Source organism: Melospiza georgiana, chromosome 1, assembly GCF_028018845.1.
Source record: "Melospiza georgiana isolate bMelGeo1 chromosome 1, bMelGeo1.pri, whole genome shotgun sequence".
NCBI lineage: Eukaryota > Metazoa > Chordata > Aves > Passeriformes > Passerellidae > Melospiza > Melospiza georgiana.
Window position 1 is genome coordinate 153088649 of NC_080430.1, and position 9957 is coordinate 153098605.

Below are 9957 nucleotides of genomic sequence, written 5' to 3' on the forward strand. Positions count from 1 at the left end.
CAGGTGGAAAATCACATGGCCACAGACTCCTTACATGTTGGAGTGTGGATTTATGGGTCACATGGGCTTTCACATAGAGTTGGCAGCAATTGCCACTGGGATGGAAAAGGGAATCACACCAGAATGAAAAGGGAATTTAAAAGGGATCGGGATCTATTCTCTGATCCTGATCACAACTGTCCCAGCTCGTGCCTGAATTTCTCATCCTTCTAACCAGAATAACCTTTCTGGAAACATCCTTGGCCCTCAGAGTGTGCCTGGACATTCCCTGGAACAAATCCAGTGGGTTCAGGACATGACACATTCAGGAACCACTTTACACTAGCTAGACATCTCTCAAGTTTGTGGTAGGACTGACACAGCTTAAAGAAAGCCTGAAATGCCTGAATTGTGGATATTCATCCCTCTGGGATCCAATCCAGAATCACATCTTGGACATTTTTCTGTTTTCAGAAAATGCTTAAGGGACCTACATTCCCTGGGTGGACCAAGCACAGGTGATGCCTGAAGGAATTGTCCGCAGCCCTCTGGCTGGAAGAAGAGGAACTTGAGCAAGTTGGTCTAGTGTAAGGTGTCCCTACCCATGGTTGGGAGGTTGGATGAGATGAGATTTAGGGTCCCTTCCAACCCAAACCATTCCATGATTCAATGATTCCAACCTCCACGTGACCACATCCCTGGACTTCCCTTTTTCCTCTCAGAGCCCTGAACACAACTCACCTTTTTGTAAAAGTCTTTACATCTTTTTGTAAAAATCCAGCAAGCTGGGATCTTTCCTCCCATCCTGCTTTTTAGTCTGGGGATTAGTGATCTTAAGCCAGAATTTGGGAAATGCAAATACAGTTCCCTTCTCTGCTTGGAGTCGTTCAACTTCTCACCTCACATCTTCAGGCAGGGGGTGCCAAGCAGCAAAATGAAGCTCAGACACAGAAAAAAAAATGGTAGAAGCTCTTTAGAGACTGAATCAGAGCTGTGAATCTGGATTTTTTTTTTTTTTTTGGGATAATTTCCATGGAGGAGAAACATTTAATACCAAACAGCGCCTGGAAGACAGACCTGAAGCGCTCCTCGGAGAAGGGTTCTCACATTTTCACCCTTTTCCAGCCCAATGAAACTTGAATTCCTTCCTGCCCAGTGGCAGAGTTTCATCAGGAGGGTGGAGACCAACTCCACCCCAACAAGCCCAAAGTCTTGTTGTTGACACACACCCATGAGAGGTGGAACTTCCATTGGATCATCAAACATCGCTGCGGCCACGGGCATGGGCAGAGAGGTTCCCAGCCACTGAGTCACACGTAAAGATAGATGGTGGAGCATCCAAAAAGTCCCCTGGCAAAAATTCTGCCCCTTTGGAATCACAGGAGCTGAACTCCAGGTGGCTCAGTGTAATGATCAACAGTATCTGTATTTCCCTGCAAACCAATTATCACCAGGATGCTCGGGAATCCAATATCTGGGAAATGGAGCAGACTCCATCCTGCAAATCAGTTCTCAAGAAAGAAAATGATGTCATGTAGATTGATGCCATGGTTACCATGACATGACCACGGTGTCAGATAGGGTTGGTTGGTGTTCGTATCACAGGTGGATCCATAAACAGGTGGATTCCCCCTGTTTATTCCTGGGATTGCAGAGGAGAAGGCTCTGGGGTGATCTTGTTGTGAACTCTCAGTAGCTGAAAAGGGGCTCCAGGAGAGCTGGAGAGGGATTTTAGACCATGGGCATGGAGTGTTGGGATTTTGGACAAGGGTGTGGAATGTCAAATGGCGTCAAACTGAGAGTGGGTTTTATGGGATATTGGGAAGAAATTCTTCTCTGTGAGGGTGGGGAGCCCTGGCACTGGTTGCTCAGAGAAGCTGTGGCTGCCCCAGCCCTGGAAATGTCCGAGGTTGGACAGGGCTTGGATCATCCAGGGATAGTGGAAGGTGTCCTTGCCCATGACCAGGGATTAAAACTGGGTGATCTGGAAGGCCACTTCCAACCCAAAACATTCTGGGATTCTACGGAGTGGCTCAAGAAATGTCCAGATCCTGGCTGGACAATGTGGGAGAGAAGGTGGTGAAACAGAGGGAGTTCAGAGAAGGACCATCAGAAGCATTAAAGCCTTGGAGAACAGAGAAGTCAGAGAGCCCACCAAAGTCTATCCAAGACATATCCAGACAAAGTACATTTCTATGGAGAAGAGGAAAATTGCAGCAGTGAGAAACTGAATTTAGTTGAGAGGTGCAACAAGAGCCACTGGCTGTAGGGACTCCATAAATCATCATAGAAATATTTTACACAGGACTAATTTCACATGTGGCTGATAATCAACAACTGGAACAGCTGAGCAAAGCTTGGTGTTCACTCCCTGCCACAGAACATCTCATAAAAATGTGGGGTTTAATCATTCAAACAAGAGTTGACTGTAAGGGAAATTAGAGCAGGTGAAGCATTTCACCTTCTTACCCGTAAACACCAAATTTCTGTAATCTGCCTTTCCTGCTATTTGTGATAAGCAGAGAGAGATTATGTCTCCCTGTATTACGTTATAAATTAGGACAGTCTTCCAGGGACAGGCTGGGAGAGGGTTTAGATTGATCCCACTGAGAATTCCTGAAGGCTTTTGGCACACAAACCTTTCTCCCTAACATACCACACCTCGTTGATATTCTCAGCTCTCTAGACCCAAAATGACATTTCAACCAAAGTCCCTTCTGGCTCCTGTCAGTCAGTGCTTAAAACCTTTCCCAGGCTTTATTCCTCCCCTGACAGAGACAGAAGGGAATTTTTAGGGCCTCCTGAGTCCTACAAGCTGTCTAAGCCTTTCCCAACTGCCCTGTCAAACTACAGCTTACACATACTTATCAGGTTTAAAGCAGGTCAGGTTTCTTCCCTGCCTTTGTTTACAGAAATAATCCCAATTTTTTTAGCGTTTAATATCCAGCCTCAATTTCCAGTCTCATTTAACTTAGGTTTGTCTTAACTCTGCCAAGCTAAAAGGAGCCAGTGTTTTCCAATGTCATCTTTTGGTGTGAATCCTGTTGTCCCACTCTCCTCATCATTGCTTTGGTGGTTTTTCGGTTTTTTTTTTTCGTTAGGATCCCATTTTATTCTTGACAGTGGCAGTGGAATTCTACCTGGGAAGCCAGGAGGGTGTTGCCACTTCCAAAATCAAAAATCCAAATCCCTCCTATCCCAACACACACCCAGACACCACCTGGGGCTGTTTTTGTTAGGTTTTGGGTTTGTTTCCAGGGTTCCATCTCTCCATGAGCTCCTGATTATCTTTAGATCAAGGAATACCTTAAAGGTAACAGACCTTAAAGGTCTTTCCTTGCCTCCACAATTTTACTGGAATGCTCCCAAATCCTCTTTCCCTGAAGTCTGGCACTGCTGCACCTTTGCAGGAGCTCTGGTGTTTTGACAGTGTTTTGCCTTATGGAAAGATTTCCAACATCTCAAAGCCTTTAAGACAGAGTTAAGTCAGTGGTTAAGCATTTATATCCCTATTTCTTCAACCACACAGATTTATCCCAAAAATTTCTTGGTATGGAATGACCATGGACATTTCCACTCCACAATCCACCCAGCAGCTTTACTGTGCCAACCCCACTGTGCTTTCCCATTGAGGCACAACCACCTGGAATGCTGAAAGCGCTGGATCTCTTCCAGTTTCATGGCTCTTAATTAGGATATTGCTCAAATGTGCCTTGAGTTGCCCTGTTCCAAGCAAGGATCTGGATGTAACCAGGTCTGGCGGCTTTCACCGAGTGGATTTTTTTCCTGTGTCCCCAGAAAAATATAAAAATATGTTTTATCCAGTTGTTTTTTTTTTAGCACCTGAACTTGGAGAGCACAGGGAGATAAAATAAAGGATAACTTTCATTCTTTTAGAAAAGGATTAGGGTGTAGGTCTTTCTCTCCCTTTCCCACAGCTCTGTCAGCTTTGTGTCATCCGTGGCTGTGGAAATTTTCATTAGCAACGCTTCTCGGGTTACTGGGAACCATCCTCCATCTGGGAAGAAGGAGAGGCTGCTGGGAATGGCAGAAATATTCCCACGTGTGTTGTCGTGACAAGTCTGTGACAGGCAAAGCACCTCATTAAAGCTCCTTCACTCACCTCATCTCCAGCCCTAAAATCTCCCAAGTGCGCAAGTGATTCACAAACTTTGCCTCTTTGGCTTATTCAGCTGTTTTATGGGAAATTGCACAACTCCAGGGTTTTCCAATTTGGATCACAACAAACCCAAGGAAAAGTCTATCAGCTTTTCCTGTGAAATATAAAATACCAGCAGCTCAGTCCAAAGGGAGAAGTAAATAATTTCTCCCCGGCTCCAAGCATTTTTAAGCTGTCTCCCCAAATATTGGATAAGATACAAAATAAATTAGGATGTTTGATAGGGTTGCCCTGATGTGGATAACATGAAATTTGCTATCAGGAAGGTGCTGGAGTGGGAAAATTGATTAATTGTTCCATGTTGGGCTTATTTCCCAGCTTCAGGATAAAATTTGGTAAAAAATTGACAGCTTTCCAAAGGGAAGCTGAGCATCCTGCTTTGCCAGCATGACCCAGGACCTGAAACCACATGATTTATCCCAATTCCAGACTTGGAAGTGGGATATGGAAGCACCATATCCCACTGGCCTCCAAGTGATTTCTATGCCCAGCAGCTCAGTTAATAATCAAGGGATCCAGAAACCAGGCTTGATTTTGAACTGGATTTGGGAAAACAGACGTCTTTGGGCAACCCCAGTCTTGCCAGTCCATGGAATAATTTCTCCAAAGCACGTGGAAGCCAAGCCTGCTGTCACTTGCCCCTTGCCAGTTGTTGGCCAGTGTAACACGCGTGACACAAGCCAGCTCTGGGCTCGTGGAGCCAGACTGGAAGGAGCAAACAAACCTTGTCACATTCCCCATCCAAGCCCTGGCACGGGGCCACACCTTGCAGTGCCAGCCGTGTTTTTCCTTTTTCCATGGGACCAGCCCCAGGACATAAACCTGGGGAAGAGCCGAGGTATGGCAGGAGTCTGCTCGTTGGGGTGATGTCACCTCATCAGGGAACTCGTTCCTCTGCAAATCCCAATCCAGACTGGAGCTGGGCTTTCCCCTGATCACCCCGAGGGAATCCGCCCACAGGATCAACAACAGCTGATGGTGGAGGGTGGGAAAACATATAAAGCTCCTTGGGAGAAGCTCTCTAGATCTGTCCTGGCTGCCTGGATCTGCTCTCAGCATGAAGAAACTCCTGGTGGGATTCCTGCTGGGCCTGGCGTTTGTGGAGTTGGGTAAGAGCTCCTCATTTCCAACACTCCAGGGTCCCCCACCCTGGGAAATTTGTGGGAGGGGAAGGAGAGGAAAGACCTGGTGACCCCCAGGTAAGGGAAATGATGCCTTTTGTATTGAAGAAGGTTGAAGGAGAGGGTGAAATGGGAAAGGGGAGATGCATTCCTGGTGGGAAGAGCTGTGATGCCTGACTGGGAGCGATGCACGTCTTCTGGATTCCTGTCACCCACATCCAGGGATGGAGGGGACAACCACAAGGCACAGGGGAGAACCAGCCTGGGCAAGAGCTTGAAGTGCCAGTCTCTACCTGAGCTGCCACCCTGTCCCATCAGGAATGTTCATTCCGAGCTCCTGACTTTCCTAAAACCTCCCAGCTGGCTGCTGGAAGTGCTGGAAGCCAGAAGGTGAAACTTCATTACAGTGGGGGTATGAGAAATAACTCCAAGGACATTGGAAAGTTTTATTAAACTCTCAGCTCCAGGATTTTCCCTTATTTCAGGAGATAGGAAATTCCCCTGGAATTTCAGGAGATATTTCAGGAGATAGGTGGAAATGGGAAATTCCCCTGGGTGTGTGATGGGTCTGGATCTTGGGCAAGCTGGCAGCAGGGTTTGGCCATCGCTGTGTCCTTCCTCCATGCGGATGTGACCAACTGCAGCCACATCCCTGCCTGGAACAGGCATTCCAGGGATGACACCACCCCAGAGGGGTTTAACCCACAGCCCATGGGCCCCAGATCCATGGGTTGTTTCCATGGAAGATCTCAAAGGAAAGGCAGCCTGGGCAGGGATCAAACACCTCCATCCGAATTTTTCCCTTGGATTTAATGGAATTTCTGAGAAATCACCCAAAATCTCAAAGAATTTTATGGAAACAGAGTTATCAACCCCATTCGCTTTATAGTTGAAATCAGGCAGAAATATTTTTGGGGGATGATCCAAAGGGAAGCAGCTGGTCTAGGTACCCCTGTTGTGGCTGAGGGATATGTCTGTGACAGTTCATATTCCTGAGGTTTGATGTAGGAATAGAAGGTCCTTTTGGACAGTGAGGAACTGGGAATTATTGGCTCAGAACAGAGCTGTCCCCATTCAGTTTTCTTGTCCCAGTCCTTACGGATTTGGACTTTCCTCTTCCATGCAACCTTCCCACAAAACCCATGTCCTCTAAATGTCCCATCTGGAGTCGGTGAAAGATGAGGGGGTTGAGGTTTTCCTTCCTTAAACCTGCTTTTAACTGGGATTAATTCCCCCAAGGCACTTCCCAGTATATTTATGAAAATATTGAGGTTTGTAAATGGAAACCACCTCACCCCAAGGGTTGCAGGGCAGTTTCTCAAGTTCCTGAAGCCAGAACTGCTCTGTCCATCCATCTATCTATCCATCCATCCATCCATCCATCCATCCTACATATCCACAGACATCCAAATGATTGTTGATTATGTGTTACCTCTGTTAAAATATGTAACAATTTTATGAATTGGATCATGGATCGTTGGGAAGGGAACTAGTGAGGTCCTGAGCTGGGATAAACAGGGATGGCTCCACCACCCTTGTTTACAGGGAGTATGGCCACAGGAAAATTGAAATATTTCCATGAAAAATTCCTTTTTACTTCTGCAAAGAGACAAGAAATTGTCTCTTTGAATTGAATTCCTTAGCAAGAGCTAAGGAATGAGAAAGCGAAGTTTTGCACTGTGTAGGCTCTACCCCACAGCTGAATTTTCCAAAGGAGCTGCTGCGAGGAGTAGATGTTTGAAAATTCCTTTCTGAAGTCAGGTGTTCAAACAAATGCCTTCAAAAATATTTATCCTTATCACAAAGCCCCAGAGGTTCCTCTGATGGCGGAACGGGAACAAAAAAAAAAAAAAACCAGCGTCGGTTTGAATTTTTACCAATAGATGGCACTGGACGCTCGCAGGTTGTTTTTTTTCAGCTGGTGGAAGGAGGGTAGGATAGAAAATCTCAAACCAGGCTGGTTTCTGTCACCAAGCCACACCAACAGGACTTTGGAAAATCCACACTCTCAGTGTCTGCTGGCTGTGGATGGACAGCGCTCACACTGAGGGTTTTGAGAGCTGCTTTGCATAGATTTGCATATTTAGAGATGTCCCTCCCTCAGGTGGCAGCCAGCAAGGGTTTGTACATGGCCTCTTCAAAAAGCAGCAGTGGCCCCTGATGAGAGCGGTTTTAGGGCCTCACTCAGCCCTCAGGATCTCTGACACAGCTCTGAAATTTAAATCCTGCTCTCAGTTACTGATTCCTGCGGAATTTCCCTGAAACGAGCAGGAAGGAGCTGTTGCTGTGAGGGGAGGGATGGGGGAGCTGCCCCATCTGTCACAGCTGGGGAATGCTGCTCTCAGCAGAGGGAGCTGGTTTTTACCATCATGGAATATCCTGATATGGAAGGGACCCACAAGGATTATCGAAGCCCAGTTCCTTGTCTTGCCCAGGACATCCCAATAATCCCACCCTGAGGCCTGAGAGCGTTGTCCAAACATGTCCTGAGCTCTTGAGGCCATGACCATTCCCTGGGGAGTCTGTTCCAGTGCCTAACTGGGGGAAGAACCCAGTTAGGCACTGGATATCCTACCTAAATGTCCCCTGACACGGTTTCAGGACATTCCCTTGGATTCTGTCACTGCTCCAGAGAGAAGAAATCAGTGCTGCCCCTCCACTTCCCCTCATCAGGAAGTTGTAGATCCCAAAAAGTCTCCCCTCAGCCTCCTCTTCTCTAGGCTGAATTCTTAAAGAGGATGCTCAGACACACCAAAACTCCCTCTAAATCCCCCTTTTTCATGCTGCTGAGCCTCCAAAGTCATGTTTAGGCCCAACTCCTGCTACACCACCCTTGTCCTTCACTGCTGGGATTTATCCTTTTCCCCCCTGGCATATCCAAGCTCTGCCATTGCCTCCAGACACGCTTAATTTTGGACAATTTTGGACACTGCTGCATTTTGGTCAGAAAGCTGCAGATTTGGGTCTGTCTTCCTGGCTGTGTCACCTCAGAGCCTTTTCTGTCCCCTCTGCAGCCCAGTCCCTGCAATGTTATGTGTGCAGGCAGCCCACAGACATTTCCCAGTGCAGGACACCCGTCACGTGTCCCCCAAGAGCCACCGTGTGCACCACGACCCTGCACTCCGTGGACTTAGGTGAGTGACACCACTGCCGCTGAGGGGCCCTGGGGAGAATTCCAGGATGGGTTGGGTTGGGTTGGGGGAGAGCTTAAAGATCGTGGAACTCCAAATTCCCACATTCCAGTCGACCAGGTTGCTCCAAACCTCGTTCAACCTGGTCTTGGACACTTCCAGGGATGGGACTGCCACAGCTTCTATGGAAAACCTGTGCCAGGGCCTCACCACCCTCACAGCCAAAAATTCCTTCCCAAAATCCCATCTAACCCCAGCCTCTGGCAGTGGGAAGCCATTCCCATTGTCCTGTCCTTCCATCCCTTGCCCAAGTCCTTCTCCAGCTCTCCTGGAGCTCCTTCAGGCGCTGGAAGGAGCTCTGAGATCTCCCTGGAGCCTTCCCTTCTCCAGACAAACATTCCCAATTCTCCCAGCCTGGCTCCAGAGTAGAGGAGCTTCAGCCCTTGGATCATCTCCATGGCCTCCTCTGGACCTGTTCCAACAATTCCCTGTCTTTATTGTATCAGGACCCCAGAGCTGGATGCAGATCCCACTCTTCAGATGGGGTCTCACTAGAACGGAGTGGGAGAATCACCTCCCTCAATCTGCTGGCCACATTTCCCTCTCCCCATCCCAGTCCCTTTAACATCTCTGTAAAAACCCTGGTGAAATTATCCCACTTTATAGAGGGAAGGAGAGAAATCCATCAGATTTGGAGCCTCACAGTGAAGTATCAGGACTCACTGCACCTGTTACCGCTGTGTTGCCTTTCCTACCTTGATATCTCTCTGGACCTTGAATTTATAGAGGGTGCAAACCTCTATGGGGAATTGTGTCCCTTGTCCATGCTAGAATGATTTGAAAGGAGCAGGAGGGTGAGAGAGAGTCAGCAGTGAGAGCTGGCAGGCCTGTTCCCACAAAAAATAGGCTGGGTTAGAGGCACCCATGGATTAGGGATGTCCAACCCCTCCTCTGTCAGTGTTTCTCAATCCCATTTTCTTTTCCTGTTTTTTCCCCTCTCTCACCTCCTCCTCCTGTCCAATCTGCCTCTCCCAGGTTATCCCTTTTTTGGCAACATCACCGTGACCAGGGACTGTGAGGAGGAATGCCTCTCCTACGATGGGATAGGGGCCCAAAGGCCCAAATCCTGCTGCTACACTGACCTGTGCACAGATGACACCAAGAGCAGCAGTGGGGTGAGGAGCAGCTCTGCAGCGCTGGCTCTGGTGGCCCTGGTGGCTGGCACGGTCCTTCAGTGCTCCCTGTGAGGTCAAAAGTGTCCCAGCTCCAGCTGAAAGCCCACCACTCTCCCTGCCAAGCTGCCTCATGAACTCTTAGATGCTTTGGGAATGTCCTTCTTTGCTGACAGGTGGCTTCACCCCATCTTCAACGCTGGATTCAAGCCAAGAATGGACTTAAACCTGGACTTAGCCTGAACTTAAACCCCTCAAATCTCCAGTTTCCTGCTGTTTAAGCAGATGTTCCTCACCTTCAGCTGCTTCTGGTCCTCAGGATCCACAGAGAATGGGTTGGGTTGGAAGGAACCTTCAAGATCATCCAGCTCCAA

General features: G+C 48.0%; 1 protein-coding gene across 1 annotated transcript; it reads left to right on the plus strand.

Annotated features, from left to right (window-relative positions):
• Positions 1 to 5216: 5216 nt before the first annotated feature.
• On the plus strand, positions 5217 to 9658 carry LOC131093791 (ly6/PLAUR domain-containing protein 2-like). Its single transcript, XM_058041128.1, has 3 exons — positions 5217 to 5268; positions 8295 to 8414; positions 9447 to 9658. Exons 1-3 carry the CDS (start codon positions 5217 to 5219, stop codon positions 9656 to 9658), a joined length of 384 nt encoding a protein of 127 aa, XP_057897111.1.
• The last annotated feature ends 299 nt before the right edge of the window (positions 9659 to 9957 follow it).